Source organism: Gallus gallus, chromosome 3, assembly GCF_016699485.2.
Source record: "Gallus gallus isolate bGalGal1 chromosome 3, bGalGal1.mat.broiler.GRCg7b, whole genome shotgun sequence".
Taxonomy (NCBI): Eukaryota; Metazoa; Chordata; class Aves; order Galliformes; family Phasianidae; genus Gallus; species Gallus gallus.
The window spans coordinates 98,573,554-98,592,759 of record NC_052534.1 but is presented as its reverse complement, the minus strand read 5'-3'; the positions used below and the strand labels follow the sequence as shown (position 1 = coordinate 98,592,759).

At 35.0% G+C, this 19,206-nt stretch overlaps 1 protein-coding gene across 3 annotated transcripts in view; it reads left to right on the top strand.

The window, feature by feature from the left end:
* Positions 1–19,206, top strand: part of NBAS (neuroblastoma amplified sequence) — a 161,681-nt gene that overhangs the window by 58,997 nt on the left and 83,478 nt on the right. For 2 of the 3 annotated variants that reach the window (XM_015276095.4, XM_046939144.1), the window contains exons 33-40: positions 2,618–2,731; positions 3,259–3,416; positions 5,088–5,186; positions 9,647–9,814; positions 10,405–10,518; positions 10,976–11,099; positions 16,051–16,127; positions 16,620–16,757. In XM_015276095.4, coding sequence (XP_015131581.2) covers positions 2,618–2,731; positions 3,259–3,416; positions 5,088–5,186; positions 9,647–9,814; positions 10,405–10,518; positions 10,976–11,099; positions 16,051–16,127; positions 16,620–16,757 — 992 coding nt within the window. The remainder of the gene's footprint in view (positions 1–2,617; positions 2,732–3,258; positions 3,417–5,087; positions 5,187–9,646; positions 9,815–10,404; positions 10,519–10,975; positions 11,100–16,050; positions 16,128–16,619; positions 16,758–19,206) is intronic. The other variant, XM_046939145.1, reaches the window with a different exon arrangement.

The following is a 19,206-nucleotide window of genomic DNA, read 5'->3' as shown; positions in this document are numbered from 1 at the left end:
AAGGCGAAATGCTGTAACAAAAGAATATGGAATAAACCTTGTACCTGAAAGATACGTAAATCTTACTGAGTAAACTAACCCCTAGAATATAAATGTATGTTTTTATGATATAAGGGAGCATTAGTCCTAAGCAACTGAAGCTATGCACACACACATCCACAAGTAATAAAGGGGAAATAACATCTGACATATTTTTTCCAGTTTCTAAACTTTTGTTTGAATCTAGATGCACACGGTAACGTTAACTTAATGCAGAATTACTATATAACAAAATAATGCTGCCATTTTAGTGGTCTTTACTATGGGATGTATTATAAATCTTGCATGCCTATCAAAATAGCAAGAGGAACAACTCAGATTTGAAGACTTTCACTTTGTATACAGCTTTATTATTAAGTATTTCTCAAAATGAGGAGCCGTGAAGCTGAACTAGTTATTTTTTTCCTCATGTCTGGATAGAAGAAGGAAACCACACTGCTAATCTGCAGTGGGTTGTGTTTGAAGTGACTGCACTGCTGAGACAATGAAAGCCATATGAAAAAGGGTTTAAGCAGTGTATTGCAGGGGCTTTACCAGTTGTGATGGAGCCCACAGTTATTCCACAGAACAGCAGTGTGCATTAAGATAATGGAAAATTAAATGAGGGAAAAAAATGGAGATCAGATGAAGAAATTTAGCTATAGACTGGAAAGAAAACAGTCTGTGTATTTTGTACTTGTGCTTTAGTAAAACATGCAGAGATGTATCTACTGCATCAAAATTAATTGGTTAAATTGGTGGGGGGAAGGTACTTGTCAGTGTATGACTAGTCAAGCACAGTTGAGAAGAAGACAGTTCCTTGCTCAAAGTGTTCCTTCATTCTTTCCTCCAATCCCACTGATTTTTAAATAGTAATAAATAGTGATGATTATTTTATTTAGCTGAAATATGAATAGTGGTAGTTTGCTTATTTCTGTTGCCTTTTTTTCTGTCTCTGTTTAAACAAATCTCTTCATAAGTAATAATACTGTCCAGGTGAAGTAGTGGGAATCAGAAGATGACTGGCAACTACCACCCCTTGCCTTCAGAATGACACTTCCAATCTAGATTTTGTAGACAAAAAATAGGTTTTGTTATCTGTAGTTGCTTTTGCTTGGATAAGAAGCTCCCAGAGTCCAGAGGGCAAAATTTTGCAGCATTAAAAAGCCTTGGAGTGATTAATTTGCAACACCATGCATTGATAGTATATAGGGCAAGAGGCCAAAAGGCGAGAATGATGGAAAGCCAAAGTGTTCTCCCAGCTGTGTTAGCTGCAACGTGCTGGGAGTAGGGGAATCTTGATTGAGTGCAGTAATTAGGGTAACTTTGCTTCCCTGAATGTCATTCTTGAACATCTTATCTTTCAAGAAAGCTTTAAAACAAATTTGCTTTTCCTGTGTTGATGATTCTGCAAATTGGAATTAAAAATAACAGCTATGTAATTTAAGAACATGTACTCTTTAAATGGTTTTGCAACTGTCTTTGTTTAACCTTCTGAAATATTTACATTTTACAAGTTGTAGTAATACAGTTTCATAAACAAATGCCTTTTTCAAATGACTGTGAGTATTGACTTCCTAAAATCACTTCTAATAAGAGAGAAACACGACCAAGAAGTTTGCATTGAAAAATCCACTCATTTATTCAGTTTCTTGACATTCCTCTATCCTAAATTATATTGTTGGGAATATGTTTTTCTGTGTATGTTTTAGTCACCTTTCCATAGATGTGGAAGCTAGCTTGAGACCAGAGCAACTGGCATCAGGAGAATAGATAATTCTTAAATTCTCTTGTGTTTGCTCCAAATTGGACAGAAAAAGCATTAGAAATAATAATAATAAAAAGCTGGTAAAGTGTGGTAGTCAATACAAATAACATCATTTCCTATATCTTGGTTTGAAAGGGAGATTAGTTGTCTGATTTAAATTTTAATTTGCAAGTGCTGATGTTTTAAAATCAAGGTCAAGACATTTGTCTGCAGAAATTCTTAATGAAACTTCAGTCAGAAGATGTCAGTAATATCTGAAGTGTTACTTTTGACTCATCCTTTGGGGAAGAGACATAACATTGCTCAGATAATCTACTGACCAAGATGCATACATGATGTGAGAAAGTACTCTACAGTGCAGGAATTTTAAATATCTGTGTCTTCTGCATCTTATGAATCCTTGGCAACATGAAGTGGGATTTTAAATTGGGAGCTATGTTTAATGTAACAAAACATAGTTGTAGATATCAAAATAATATTTCTATCACACTTGAAACACAAAGTTCGTGTTTGGATTTGTATGTCTCCTTAATCAATTTTATTGTTTGTTTTGGCCATCATATAAATAAGGCAGCATATACTTTTCTTTAAATGCTTTCTTAACCTGGACTTAATGTGTTGTGTAGTTTCTTTACCAACCTTGAAGCCAACTTTTTTTTTTTTTTTTTTTTAATATTAATCTGCTGCTTTGTTTGCAAGAAGAAAACAGATAATTCTGAAAGGTAATCTTCTCATGTTGTGGCTTACAACTCTCTTCAAGAAATAAAGTGAAAAGCTTATATTGATTATTGCTTCCAACTAACTAATAAAAATATTCAATCTTTCTTACAGGGGATGACCAGATGGAAAGAAAGGGTCAAGTTTTAATCCTTTTAGTGGAACAAGCTCTCAGTTTTCAGGACTACAAAGCAGCTAGTATGCATTGCCAAGAACTCATGACTGCAGGTGAAGTAAAATAACAAGGGTGTCATGGGGTGATGGTGGTTGGAAAGCTCGCTCTGAAGTATTTTACTTCAGACTGATCTATTTCATTCAAAAAATCAGCTACTTTGTGCAAGTCAGCATGTCAGCTGTGCATGGTGTGTGGCGTGAAATATAACAACTTCCATTTATGTCACAATTCTACAAAATAAGTCACAGTGTCTTCTGGTGCAATGCTGTCTTTTTAGAATTTGGTCTGCTGAGGTCTCTGAAATGAAAATGTAAACTGTAATTCAGATAATCCTTTTCTTTTTGGGTCAGAAGCTCAAAAGTATATCCCATCAGGGATTCCATTCTTAATGGAATTTTCTATGGTTTTTTTTCTTGGTTAAAAAAAAAAAGTCATATTTTCTTGTCAAGTTGTTTAAATACTCCAAATGCTATATTTTGGTATTATGGAATCATGGAAGTATAGAATGGTTCATAGAATCCAGTGAGAATACTGCCACTTGAGAAGTTTGCTCAAAAGTAAGTTTTGTGTTCCCCTGTAGGTTATGCTAAAAGCTGGGAAGTATGCAGTCAGCTTGGGCAATCAGAAGGCTTCAATGACTTGGGTATGCGTCAAGAACTCATGGCTTTTGCTTTGACACACTGTCCCCCAAGTGCTATAGAGGCATTGTTGGGAGTGAGCAGTTCATTGCAAACCCAGGTATGTCTTTCTGAAACTTCTTTCATACAATTAGATGTGTACTAACGTATTAAAGGGAACTTGTGCTCAGTTTTGTTTCCTGAGGTCTGTCTGTCTGCCATCTTCTGTGCAGCAAGTTTACACTGGTTCTACTCCATTTTTTTTATTTTCACTGTTGTATTTCAGCATGAGTTTTCCTATAAGCTGTTTATATGATTCCTGCTCAGGTAGAAGTTCTTATTCAGTACTTCTAATGTTTTAATTTATTGCCTGATTAAACATTCTATCTGCAAGTACATCTAAATCCTTTTCCTAAGGTTATCCAGGTTCTGTTACGTGTTTATACATTGTAATGTAACTTAACTAAATGTCCACGTACAAGTTCATTAAACACTTTTTTCATAGATTTGTTTCTGTATAATACAACCATCTTAGAAGTTTTATGTTCTGTCTGAAGACACAAGGGGGAGAGGGGAGAATAGAATATAGTACATGTACAATCTAATTAAGGCAACTGCAAGTGCATATCCTTTTTGATTATAAAACTGCTTGCATAGCTATGTGTATAAAAATATAGGAAACGTGAAGGCAGTCTCTACAACTTTGTTAACAGTAATAGCAGAATGAAATCCTACAAAGTGTTTGAAATGAAGTCTTGTTTCTGCATGCACTCATATTTAGGTAGGTATCTACTGCAGTTATAAGCTTAAACACAAATAGAATCTTTGCAGAATTGATACCTATGCAATATAAAAAAAAATAAATAAAAAATGTTCCCCTCCCTTATGTGCCTATACGCACAAATAAAATAAAACATATAGTACTGTATAAAGCAAAATGTGATATGCATTCTGTCAATTAATTGTCCATTTATTGGTGTATGTTTCCTCTTTTCCTCTTAGTTGTAACGTAGTGCCAGTGAACATTAGCCTTTTGCATCCCTTTTTCAAGGAACAGGATTCTCTTCTTCATTTACAGAGTTTGGTACTGAATTGTTTTCTTGGGTTTCTTTATTGGTGCAGTATTATTTTTTTCAGGCATACAGTGTTGATGCCCCAGGACACAAAGCCCAAATTGAGATTTCCATAAAAGAATGATTAATCTGTATCTTCTGCAATTACTTCCTCCAAAAGCTACACATAATTTTTTTCAGTACTCTTCCTTAACAAACTTAATGTGTTCTGTCCAAGTGTGCTCTTTTTATATACATAGGTAAATGCAAAAGCTCTTTATGAGCAGTTCATGGTAACGAGATGATACTAAAAGACTGTGACTGAGTTTCTTTTGTAGTTCTTTTCTTTTGTTAGTTCTATGGCTTGCTAATGTGACAGCTCTGCCTAGCACCTTCGTGGCAGAGTTCCTATAATGAGTATTTTTGATGAAGTCCTTTAGTTCATGTGGTACAGAAGATGCATGTAGTCTAAAAAAAACCCAACAATTCTGACATTGTATGGAAAAAAAAATATTGCACAAAGTTCAGTTTGAGGGGAAAGTCATTTTTCCTTGAATACATGGGTAAGAAGATGTCAAATACATGTTTTCTTTTTCTCCCTACCCATTTTGCCTCCTTCCTTCTTGTTTTTCTGTCATGGAAGCTTTTGCATCAGAATTCCTTGGCTTTCCTGTGGTATTAGTGTTTTAAATATTATATTTTGATTATTTGTTTGGTAAGAGATTATTCTGTCTCCATAGATTCTCTATCAGGCTGTGAATTACCAGTTGCTTCCTTCAGAAGGAGGTGAGAATGTGAATACCTCAGGACCTTCTTCACTGATGAGTAAGGATACAGAGGTAATCTTTATAGAGAATTCTTAAAGTAATAACGATTTTGCTTTGTTTTATGCTGAAGAGCTTAGTTCGAGTGTGAGCAACATCTGCCTGTATACTACATCAAATGTGCAGTGTTTAAGGCTGCTAATTTCCATTTTTTTGATTGTTATGGGTTCAAGAGTTCTGCTCTGTTTGTTTATTTGTTTTGTCTTGTTTTTTCCTAGGCAGTCTTAGCAGCATAGGAAAAAAAAATATAAACCTAGAGGCAGGACAAGAGGAAAGTGCAAGAAAACTTAACAAAATAAAATATATTAAAGTTGGTTTGTATTTTTTCTGTCCCTCTTGCAAATCAAATAAGCCTGTGTTATGCATTCAATTCAGAAGTATCTTGAGTTAAACTTTTTTTTTACTGTATATCATGAGATGTATGATTTCTTCACCTTTTAGATACTGCACGTGAAATAGTTCTTGTGTGCAGAATTGAAGGTACATCAACCTTGAGTTATTTGTGGAAATGAAGGAAGACAGAAATAAAGGGGAGCAGAAAAATCTACCGTTGTTTTCTGCTTTTCAAGTTTATAATTTTAACTGATTTAATTTTCTACATGTACTATTGGGAGTACATTTTTTCACTTTGAAATTGATGCTATTTTCAATTTCTGAAAGAAATGAATGTCTTTTTCTACCTCTTCGGAGTCTGAATAATTTTGATTACAAAGTTGTTCTGGGGGAAAAAAAAAATGTTTCATGTTTAGTTTAGATCCCTTATATTTTTCCCTCTATCTTTTCTGTTTAATTCAGTTTTTCTTTAAACTGTTAAACAAATCTCAGGATGGGAGGTGAGAATAAAAACTCTTAAAGAAATATAGAAAAGTAGAGAAGGAAGGAAGGAAAGTTGGTTAATGTTGTATAGTCTGTTTTTTGTTTGTGTCTTTGTTTTTAGAAAAATAGTTGAATTGCAGTCTATTTTATGGCATTTTTCTCTTAAAGGAATTTCCACCAGTGATAGCTGTAGATGGAACATCTTAGTATTTGATTTTTGTGTATTTAATACCATTTAGGTAAAATAATAAATAATGTTTTGTCATATTTCGGAATGTTACATGACAAGTTCTGTACATTTGCTTATTTTAGCTGTTGGTCCTCGTTTGAATTATATGGGATTTATAGCTTCTTTCATTTCTCACAGAGTTTTACAATGCCTCAAGAGGGAACATAGCCAATGATAATTAAGTGCTGTATAATCCTACCTTTGTTTTTAATCAACATCTGATATGTTAGAAGTGCAGTATGTTCTATAACTGTTTTATTGCTGTAGCATGCACTGGGAATTCTTCCATCTGGAATCTTTGGAACTTCAGGCAAAAATATCACTGTAGCTGCTATTTCAAATACTTATGATATATTTATACATATACACTCACAAATATATATTGCATTTGTATGCATGAGTGTGTGTATACATATGTGTGTGTGTATTTTTTGTGATTAACTGAAACTATCTTCTGTAAATGTACTGGTTTTAATTCATTAATTGCTAAATTATAATGCTCATAGAAAGAAATAGCTGTAATTCCTGAAGGTGTGATGTTCTTCATGGGGTTCATTTTGTGTCACTGAACTCCCGTGCTGAGAAAGAGGAGATCTCAAGGTGGACTCCATGCTTGCACGTTTTACACTCCTGCTGGCAACTTAATCAACGATGCACAGAGAATAATGCAACTAACTAGCCATTAGGTGCCTGATTCAATTATTTAATCAAAGATGCCAACAATTTAAGATGTTTTAAGGTATCCTCCTGTCCTTAAGCTACTGACTGCAAATGTCCAGGTCCTCTTGTTAGGCCTAAAAGTATTATGAACACATCTTAATTACTACCATGTATTATCAGACAGTCATCAAAGCTTGTTTTAAGTAGCTAAATGAAAACAAATTGTCTGTGCTTAAAATTACGTTACATCCTAGGTTCCAATGACAGTAATAGCCTTAATAAGTCATTAGACATCCAGTGACACCTGAGTTTTAGTGTTGTAATTTTGAGCTGCATCCTTTTTGTAGTTTTCATCTAGGTGTTGGTTTATGTTTGCAGTTTTTCATGTTTATTTTTTGATATATATATATTCTGATATTTATATTTTTTTGAATTATAAATCCTTTAGTTTTCCTTTCATGTAGTCAACATATGCAAGTTTTCTTTCCAAAAGTATGAATTTTACTGTTATCATTTGTTACCTTCTGAGGACTATTAACGTGTAACATATATTCAGGGTATGCTTTGTGCATGTTTGAATCCTTGCACATTGGCTAGTTGTCATTAAAGGGAACAACAACAACAAAAATCAATGTGGCAGGTAATTTTTTTTTAATCTCTCACTTCTTTGGCTTCTTTAAAAACAGAAGTAGTTGGATTTGCTTTTTTGTCATTGGGTTAGACTGTTTGGATCTGTGTAATAATATGTATATAAACTCATGCAAGTATTTTAGCTGTTAATTTAGTTTATACTGATAACTTAGAATTTATTGGCTTTTTTATAATGATTTAGATTCATATAATCTTTTCTGAAGCTAAAAGAAAATAATTCAAAGTCTCCAGGCTATAATGTCCTTCTGTAGGATACAAATTACAATTTAGTAAGTTATCTTACTAAACTGGATCTTCAGTAATCTTTAGGAAATAACATAGGTTTTCAGAGGTTAATTCAGGATAGCATAAAGTTATAGACTGGAATTGTTACGGTTCCAAATACACAGAAGAAAGACTTCAAGTTTTGATATGTTGTAATTAGCACACATTTTGTTCATTTGGTGAAATAAGAGCTGGAATTTTCACTTTATTTGATCATGTTGTTAGTGATAGAATTGCAAAATGCAGAATAGATTTCAAGAAAAGAAGTAATTTGCTGAAGTTTTAGAGGAATACTTTAATAATCAGCTTAAAGAGTGAATAAGGCAAATACACTGGAAATAAAAATAACATTGCAGTGAAATTTTACCGTATTGGTAAACATCCGCTAACTTCAGTAAAGTTACTATGGGACATTATGCTTTTGAATATCCTTTTGCTCTGATGTCTGAAATTTTGTCGTGAATTTGTAAGTTGTGAATTAATACCTCATATTCACTTGTTAGTTTTGCAGATAGAATTCTATTTCAGTAAACGTTGGTGTATGGAAAAGTGAAACATCGGAGACAAACCTGTAAATGTTTACTGTATGGTTGGGGACATTTATATTTTGTGGTGTTGGGGACAGTATTTTACATTACCATGCTAATTATGTGTTTATATACTAATGTGTAAACTTTGTAAAGCATGCCGTGGACTTAAGTCTTTCATGGCTGAGATAATTAGCACAGATCAACTAAGTGGATGTTTTGAATATTAATTACTCTACATGAGTAATATAAATACTCTACATGACAAAGAGCTGGTGCAGAAAGCTTTCTTTGTCCCATTCATTATGAATTGATTTTAATGCGAGTCCACTGAAACTGATTGAAACCATAAGGAGAGCTCTTTGTGGCTATCCAGCTCTTAAGGAAGCTTTTAAGCAAGAGGGAGAGCAACTTTTTATGTGGACTAATAGTGACAGGACAAGGGGGAATGGCTTTAAAATAAAAGAGGGGAAATTTAGGTTAGGCTATATGTTAGGAAGAAATTCTTTGCTCAGAGGGTGGTGCGGCCCTGGCACAGGTTCCTCAAGACGTTGTGAATGCCCCATCCCTCAAAGCGTTCAAGGCCAGGTTCGATGGGACCCTGGGCAGCCTGATCTAGTAGTTGGCAGTTCTGCCCATGGCGGCGGGAACTAGATGGAACTAGATTGGAACTAGGTGATCTTTAAGGTCCCTTCCAACCTAAGCCATTCTATGATTCTTTGAATGTGCATATATTGCAAAAATATCTTAGGCTTGAGAATAGGCTAGGATCTCATATTCTTCATTGCATTCTATTAGATTTACTGTATTTCTGTCTACCTTGTAAGCATTGAGTGCAAAATTGGAAGTCTTGATACTGCTTTGCTTTCTCTGGAGATGAGTGTTTACAGTTTACTGAGAGCTCAATAAATGCTACTTCTATTAATATGTTTGTCTCTACTATCAGAATGCTTGAATTACTGAAGCTTAATTTCAGCATATTTGGTGTTCTCAATTCCAGATTGTTTTTTTGTAATTGCTGAGTACATAAATTAAAACAGTGCAGTGGTAAACTTTGGAATTATATACAGTTGGTATCTGGACACATGGGATTACAACTGAATAAGAGGCAAAATGTTCTACTGATCGTGCTACTGACTTCAGATTTAAACTTTTACTTAACTTTTGTTCTACAACAGCTGTTCCTTAAATTAATGAATGATAAAATAGTTATTAATACAGCACATTAACATACTGTGTGCAAATTGTAATGTGTTTTGGCATTATGTCGTTACTGTAATTAAAGCATGGGTCTAATGCTTGTCATTGTGTGTTGGATGTGCTCGCAGGATGATACCAACATCTCCGCTAGTCAGTCTGCTGATTTATTGTACTGGACAACAGCAAAAACCATGAAGGTGTTGTCTAACACAACTATGACTACAAAAGCCATGCTGCATGCTGTCAGTGATGGTCAATGGTGGAAGAGATCACTAACTTATCTTCGACCGTTACATGTAAGGGATTGCTGACGTGTCTTGAGATGTTTATATATTCACTGATAAGTTAGTATAGGAGGGCTCCTTTGTAGATACCTGACATCTGGAGACCTCAAACTAATAAATTAACTACTGACATCAAGGGACTTTTGGCAAGCAAATCCCAATGAAACAGTGTGCTTGAAGGTGTTTCCTTTTCCTAGTTTTTTTCTCTTGCTTTTTTATTAGCATAGTGTGACAAGGTTTAATTTAAACTCAGTTGAAATTCAGAACTTTGGGGAATAAAGCACAGTGAAGTCAACAATTTAAGTACTTAAGTTATCTTTGGAGCTGTTTATTTTTCAGTTTTTCTTTTCTGTGTTGCTTATTTGAGTGGATTTTCTGTAGTATTCTTGATACAGTTTCTGCAATGTCAATGTTAAGTGTGATTTAAAAAGAAAACAAAAAAAACAACAACTTTGTGTAGGATGTTGCTTGTCGTACTCCCCATTGAATTCAGGAATATTTACATTTTCAGATGCTTCCCTTATGAATAGCAGTTACAGACTTTTCAATGAGGTTTTGTTTACAACTAAGCTGTACCTTTTTTTTTTTTTTTTTTCCCCTAGGGGCAAGAACTTGGGGATGTATTAAAAAGTGGGCTGGGAGAAAATGTCACTGTGGAAAAGCAAGGCTGTCATCCATTTTATGAGTCTCTAATTGCTGACCCGTATGTTGCAGAAGTAAGTTTCAGTTACAGGATTCTGAATCTTTTTTTCTTCCTAGATCTTGTAATTAAGTAATGATATGGATTTTTCAGTGCATAACAGCAGAACAAGAGGCTAGGGTTCAAACTCAAACACAGGAAGTTTCATTTGCATATGAGAAAAAAAAGTCGCTGTGGGGGCTGAGTGAGCACTGAAACAGGTTGCCCAGAGAAGGTGTGGAGTCTGGTACTCTGGAGATAGTCAAAACCTACCTCGGTGTGGTCCTGTGGAGTGTGTTAGATAACCCTGACTGAAGCAGACGTGTTGGGAGTAGATGATCGCAAGTGGTCCTTTTCATCCTTAACTATTCTCTGTGATTCTGTGGATAAATTTGAGAATTAAATAGAAATGAGAGCAAAAGAAAGAGCTGAGGTCGATAATTGTGACTGCAGAGTGTAGTGTGCATGTATCAGTTATCATGTTTTACTTCTAGGCTGAAATCAGCTATGGCACGTACCAGAACAATTCTTTGGAAAGTTTTGCGGAAGTATTGTTGAGAACAGAGAAACTCACAGAAACGAAGAGTGAAGCAAAGGACCTACTTCCAACTACAGAAGGTATGAGTGTGTGTGTATTCACTCTTGTGCTTACCGTAATATGGTAAGTATAGCAGAAGCTTTGGATGAGTTTAAATGTGGAGAATAGTACATAATGCTTTCGGTAATGTCTTGATATTTTGTACAAGTTATTTTAGTTTAACTTCTTGGGTTGATAAGTAGTCTTAATGGAAGTAGATACAGTTTTTAGAGAAGTGATATTTCTAAAAGGAGTCGCTCAGTAGAAACTAGAAATTTTAAATATGACAGTTGGCTTTAAATAAACCAACTGTTATTCGGAGACTGATGAGGTTATGAACATTATGAAGGAAAAAATGCTGAATATTTCCTTAATACTGCAAACTACATATATTTAAACTGAAATTTACAGCACACTGTTAATATCTCTATTTGTTCAGATCTCGTGCCATTGTTTAAACAGCAGTTCTTATTGCAGGATCACTGCAATATTTTATTTGATATGTTGCAGCTTGATTTCCAGTTTCTGGAAACAATAGAACTTTTTGTCTTTTTTGAACGTTCTAAATTTTATAGGTTGCACTCTAACTTGTTAACTGAAACAGTTCCACTTTTTAAAAGCAAAACAAAACTCCTCAGTTGTTTGATACTCCTTTTGGCAATCTCCTGCTAGTTTAAGAAATGAACTGTTTAAATATTTACTGTTAGTGTCTTCTGAAGGAAGAAATCTCTGTTATATTTTACTCCATGGGAAGTTCTGCCATGAAAAGTGAATGTATTAGTTCACTGACAGGATGAGAAAAGTTTAAAGTGAGACTTTCTTCATAATCCATGCAGTTTTATTTCAACTGTTCAGTGAAATCCAGCGTATTTGTTTTACAAGTATACAATTCTCTAATTTCAGATATGTGTTATTTCTATAGATAACTGCTACAGTTTAATTGTAATAATAACATATGTGACATAAGGTCAGTCATCTCGGATATAAATGAGGGTGCATTCACGTTTTGTTCCTTTCAGATTCTTCCAATTCAAAAACAGTTTTAAGTCTGTACTGATTGTCTCATATCTTAAAATTCTGAAAGACTGTGTACTTCCAGCTATGATGCCTGTGTTTTAAAGAGGAGAGGGAGGCAAAGTTTAAAACATATTCATTACTTTCATATGGGAAGCTATGTTAATTGGCAAATCTTTGGTAATGCATCCTGCTCCAAATTGAATGTTTGGAACTGGTTGATTGCTGTACAGTGAGTGTCTTTGAGATGGGAACGTTCCAGGTAGATGTAAGGAAATTATAGATTCCAGGTTTAATTTTTCAGCTTCTAGCTTCCTATTGGAGATGGAATCATTAAAAATCATGTCTGTCTCCAAAGATCTGTATGGAAATGTGTGTCAACAGGATTGGGGAAAAAGGTGTTTCAAGAAAGACAGAGAAAACATAAAATAAAGCTTTTCCTTTAATTAGAGGAAGAGTTATTTGTCAGCTTATCTTTGTAAGTGAATTTATAGAGAAAGACAGTGTGTGTTTTGCCAGTATGCACAATTTCAGTTTTGAATAGACATGCATTATAGGAATAGGATGTGTAACTTACATAGAAACCCAGGATAGCCTTTTTTCTTCATAGCTGATGAGCTATGAAACAGGGAGTAGCTCAATAGTAAGTAAACCTGTACTGATATTGTGCTGCACTTTGTGGCAGTTTCTGTAGTTTAACCATGTAATAATTAAACCTTGGCAGTGCAAGCTGTGCTACAACTGTCTCTACTGAAGGACACAGTGGTCACTGAGAGAACTTGTGTGATTCTTACAATATACTGAATACACATATTAGTGCAAAACTTTATACCTTGGATAGGTGAATTGATGACTTGCATTTTTCAGCAACAACAAAAAAGCACTGGAGAAGTTGACACTTCCTAGGTGGTGGTAAATTGCATTTGCCATATTTTCTTCCTTACTTTTCCTTCCAAAAGAAGCTTGTGGTATAAAGTCAAACTGTGCATAGGAAGTGGGGGGAAAAAAAGAATTCATAAATTGAAAATATTTTTATATGTTTGTTGGCACTTTGTTTATCACTCCTTGTCCTCCCTATTTTGCTAGTCCTGTTATGTTTAAGCCCTTTCACGAACTTCAAATTTGGCGGTGGTCTGAATGACTTTTAAGTCTTTGTAAGTTTTGCAAAGATGTGTGCCAGGACAGAGTGGCATCCTACTAACATCCATAGTCTCCAATTTAAACTCAGTAGTTTTACGTGTTAGAGGTTTCCCATAGCGCTGTACTGGGAGACATAAAACTGAATGACTTTTGTCTTCATGTATATGTGTTTGTGTGTTTGCATCAATAGAAGGACATGCATAGATGAGCACATACTTGCACGAGCCTCTCCAGAAATGTGTATGTATGTATTTATTCAATACAGAGCATGTTCTTTCTCAGAAGGGGTGACAATGGAAGTAGTTCCTACTCTTAAGTACATTCTAGTAACTGGGAACCTTTGTGCTGAGCTTCATGCAAGAGTGATTGAAATCATATACTGGCTATGGTGCTATTGCTTTGGTGCTGTGTTGTTTGTTCTGATTGCTGTCTGGAGAGTGAAGATAAATATTTGCTAGCTGGGCAGTTGTCTTGTTGTGGATGTTAAGTTGGAAGAGAATGCAGTGTTTATTGTGTACTCTTGAGGCTTTTTGGTCATGAACTTTGGTCATGAATTCCAGAGAAAGGGAAAAGAGGTCATAGCTGAGGTTTGTCTTTTTCTGCTTGTAGGTTTTTTTTGCTTAAGTAGAAATGTTTCTAGGATTGTATAAAAGTAACTTAGCTTTAGCTTTAGCTTACAATACAAAATATCAATTTTGTGAACTAATTTGGTGCTGGATTTCACCTGAGTTCTACTATGTTTGAACAGTATCCAAGTTATTTTGACTGTAGTAGAAACAAGCTGTCAGCAGCAATAAACTAATGGTAAAAGCTATTTGAAGCATGGAGTCTGGTGAACAGCTTTGCATTTGCAGTAGCTGAAATGTTACCATCCGGACAACCTCTGTGAATACCTGTCACATAGAAATTTGCTTATTGTATCTGGCTGGGTGCCAGCATGTAGATCCAATTCAGTCTAATGGCAAGTTAGTGATAATCTGAAAATTATAGTTGATCATTCAAACGTTTGTATTTGTTGGACTAGAGAATTCTTTCGGGGGAACTGTGTGCATTAAATAAAAGTGCTTCTTGCCAGCAAGCAATAAGAGTAAGTAGTTTACGCAATGTGGGAATATAGATATTTGAGTCTTTCTTAAAATAAGCAAAGAGCTGCGTTGCTGGAAGAGAGCTTTTCTTTTTTCCCCTAGTATACTTATGATTCCGTAAGCAGTTTCTGATCTAAGTTCCCTTAGATTTTTGAAGTTCCTTCTGGAATTAATAGCTTATGTGCAGTTTTAGGAGTAGGGAATATTAAGCGTATCATCAACATCATTATTTTGCAATTATTGAATCTTTTGTGGTAACCACAGTGACACTTCACTTTGGTACAATAGAAAATATGCATAAAGGAGCAAGCCTGTTATTAATCATCGAATCGTGGGCACTTTCACTGTATCTGTGCCACCTTTGTTCCCCTTTTTGTATAAAGGAAAACATAATGGTTTCTATTTTTAAACAAAAAGGAAGCTGGGGATTTATAATGTAGGGAAAGCAGATAACTTGTCAGTTTTATTGGAACTATGTTTTTTATGATCAGAATCATTTCAATTAGAAAAAATATTATTTGTATTCATCTCTACTGTGTCTTTGTGCTTAAACTTCTGTTTCAAGTATGTGGCAGAAGCCTAGGAGGTTATTGTTCAATATGTTTTGTGTGTGTGAGAGGGGTTCGGAGAGTGTGTGTGTGTGTGTGTGTGTGTGTGTGTGTGTGTGTGTGTTAAGATTTTTTTTCCCCTTATCTCCTTTTCCTTGTATTGAAATGTAAATACGCTGGCAGAAGACTAGCTAATCTGTTTTCTGTAGTCTAAATTTTCTTTAGATGTAGGAGTTTTTGTTTTGTTTTGTTTTTGTTTTTTCCCTAAGGGCAGAAAACCAGAAGGGAAAAACAGATGTAAGAATTATGGTGTCTGCTTAAGATCTTACTTTTCCCATATTTCCTGTTTTCTTAGTCTGTTCATTTTTCTCAGCTACCTTCTAAGATTAGCTTTAGAATTTGTTAAAAATAAACACTAGGATTTAATTAAGGAAACTTTGCTTTTAGTTATCTGTATGCTGTTTGCTAACAGATCTAATTGTAGTCAGTGATACCTTTCCATTGACATGATCGTTCAAAGCTTGGATTTAACTTAATGCATTTTAGGTATAGTTGTCTGTGATATAGTTAGGTGTTTTTGGTTTTTTTTTTGTTTTGTTTTGTTTTTTGGTTTTTTTTTGCAACTCTTTACAATATGTTTAATCCAAATCATCTTTTTTCTCACTATAATGTTTTGGGGAATTTCCTCAGATGTTCTTTTTGTTTTAGTATTTCTTCTTTAAAAAATGATGCCACTTGTTGCTTTTTTATTTTAATGTGAAAGTTTTTGATGTGTTGTATTGTGTTCAGATGTAAGTGAATTTGAGCTCATGCTTGAAGAGAAGAGGTTTTGTGCCTCTAGGTCGTATCTTGTAACATTTGCAACACTGTGTTAGTGCCTTGACTTTACAAGAAACATTTACTTAAAGTAAATATAAGTATAGATGATCTTTCATTGGCTTTGTTTAACATCTGTTACCATGCTGTCTCATTCTTGTTTGGTTAATGCATGGAATACTTTGTTGGGAAGTCAAGGTAAAGCTGTGCTGCAGTTTAATTACATATTATCTGTTTCTGGATTGCAGTAATTTGTGTTTAATTAAGTATGTATGAAGTGCTTCAAGCTAGTGTCTAATAAAGTTAAGCTAAAACCATTTTATCTGCTAACCATCAAGGCTGGATGGGTCACTAATCCAAGCATTATTTCCTTTCCATATATTTTGCAGTTCTGTTACAACTGGCAAGTGATGCTTTACCAAAGGATATGACCCTGGCTCTTGCCTATCTACTTGCACTGCCGCAGGTATGTTGATACTGATTTTATATGCATATTTTTTTCAAAGAACTTCAGAATTCCATAAGAAAGTGTAATTTCCTTAGAGTTTTAAAATTTGTCTTTGAATTCAAATTAAGAAATAAATGTTTTGGACAGGTACGGTTAAAGGTAACTGCACGCACAGATGCTATTGGACTAGATTATGAGCATGGCACTGATGAAGTGAAATGTTTGTCAGTAGGCCACCTGACTGACAGTTGCAATGTAGCTAAGAAATACGAGTAATAACTTTATGGTGTAGAATAAGCAAAGCCATAGTTTGGCATTTTAGTTAGGTGTTTGTGCAAGGAGAGAAAAACATAATCTTTGTGTAGCATGGGAAAGCTGTTGATTTATTTCTGTGCCAGAAAAACATAGAGTTTTTTCTAAATCACAACAAGGAGCTTTTAGAAAGTTTGTGCACTTAACATTTTACACTTGCTAATTCTTTCATCTAAATTAATGCTTTCTTTCTCCTAGGTGGTAGATGCCAACAAATGCTTTGAAAAGCAATTGCATTCTGCGATATCTCTCCAGCTGGCAAGTTATTACTATAGCCTGCAGATCTATGCTCGTTTGGCACCATGCTTCAAGGACAAGTGCCACCCTCTCTACAGGGTTAGTACTTTTCCTTTTTAAAACCATATTCATTTATGTGCAGCATTAAAGCTATTTAAATAGCCAGCTACATGAGTTAAGCCTGTTTAGGAACTGATCTGACTTGCACTGTGAGCAGCTTGCTAAGTTATGCGTAATGTTTCTTCCACAGTGCTGTAAACAGACAAGCACTCAGAAAACTTTGGAAGAGTATATTATCTGTTCTTGAACCACAGTTTCACGTGCTGTTTATAGGTAGTACCACTAGCCACCTTCAACATTGCTATAAACATTGAACAATAATGCACATATCCTGTTCTTGCAGAACTGCAATACTTGCTTCTTGCAGTACTGATACAGAACTTCATAGGATGAGTAAGGTGCCTATTTAAGCAAGAACAACACTGTTCAAAAGATTTCTGTGGCCTTTCTTGATATGTGTTGTTCTGTATTTTAGTTCACAGATGGTGTCCTGAGAATTCATCCTCATTCATTGATAAAGTTGTTAATTTCCTTGTTGTTTTTGAAACAGCATGGCTTAGCTTGTAATTCACTGCCTTTTATTAAAGGAGCTGTGCAACAAACAATATGAGAGACGGCATACAAAAGTTTATAAGACCCAGGTTTCTTAGTAGAAATTGCAGGTGGTGCAAAAGTCAGGTTCTGAATCACAACAGGCAAAATTCCTGTAGTCCATTGAAGCTAGTATCTTGTCTAACAATTGTAGCTGAATTTTTAAGAAGCTGTGTAGATGGATGGAGAAGTTTTTGCTTCCTGTGTTTGTTTTGAAGAAACGTTGTATAAATCTTTCAAAACAGTACATGGGAGTACCTCCGGCACAGTGGCAGACATTTCTCAGAATGAAAATTGTAAATTTATTCCAAGAATAGTGGGATGGTGGTGGTAGGGTGAGTTCCTTTTCCATTATTTTCAGGACTTTCTAGTTAGTTAAGAAACATGTTTTGAAGGAATCAGTTGGACTAGAGGGAATGGGCTCAAGTTGTACCAGGGGAGGTTCATATTGGGTATTAGGAAAAAAAAAAAATGTTCCAAGAGTGGTGAGGCACTGGAATGGACTGCTCAGGGAGGTGGTGGAATCTCTGTCCCTAGAGGCGCTCAATAAACTTTTCAGTATTGTACTATGGGACAGGGTTTAATGGGAAATGTTGTTGGTAGGTGGATGGTTGTAGTCGATGATCTATGGTTCTATGAATCAGTACTTCTGTTGGATCCAGGCTTGACTTTTTACTGTGACCTGGAATACTGTTAAAATCTGCACATCAGAACAGAATCACTGGTTTCCAGAAATTCTCATAATCTTCTTTATACTATTGACGTCTAGAAGAAAATCAAGTAGAGAATGTATGTTTTGATGATGTTATTACTTTGTAATAAGGAGAAACAAAGAGAGTAAAGTATCACGGTATTTTTGTACCCAAGAAAACTTGATTTTGAAGTTGTTATTATAATGTAAACATAGTTTAGTGCATCTGAACTGTATTAGCTTCTTACTGTGAGGGAGACATTAATGGAGCTCTACAATTTAATAAAACCATGGGTAAAGATCTGCAAGAACTATGCCAGATGGAAGAAACGTGAAAAATAATTCAGTAGTAGTAGAATGGGCATGGAAAACATTGATGTGAGGTGATTCTCATTACCCTTTGAGAAGCTAAATTGTATATATTCATATATACAATTATTTTAAATTTGGTTTAAGTATGTTCTGGGTCTGACTGGAATGGAGTTGATTTTCATCGTAACAGCCCTTCTTTATGTTGCAGTGCTCTGCATCTGTGGCTAAATGTGTTGATAACACAGCAGTATTCTAACTGTTGTTGAACAGTTCTTACATAGCCTCAAGGCCTCCTCTCTTTATCCTCTCTCTTTCAGATATGGTAGAGAAGACCCTGGCAGTGATGGTGGCTAGGTCCTGTAGAACCTTTGGATGTATTTTGTCACCTAAGCTGATTATATCCAGCTTAGTTAAGCAGTCCCTAAGTCTTTTCTGCAGTGAATAATGCCCTTCTCTCCCCAGCTCAGCTTCTAGGCCCAGGAATCTGGGATACTTTGAAAGTGAAAATCAAGGCAAAATACAGTACAGAGTGGACCCAGAATTTCCAGTGTTCATTTTTGCTGCTGCTGTAACTATAGAAACCCTTCTTATTATTCCTGGTATTCATTCAGAATTCTTACTTCAGCTGACTTTCTAATTCCAACCCTTTGTCTCTAGGCAATGTTTCTATGTTCTTCTATCCTTTCAAAATTACATTTCTGTAATATTCATCCTTCTCTTCCTTTTTTGTACCTCTTTTTTGAGCTTGGTTAGCAGTTAGTGACAAGTCACTATGTCTGAGTAAAGCAGCTTCTGCACCTACTTTCTGCATGTGCATTTTGAGAGTTGTGTCTGAATTATTCCTTAATTTTAAGATGATCCAGCTCACCTTACCCTCTACAGTGATTTTACAAA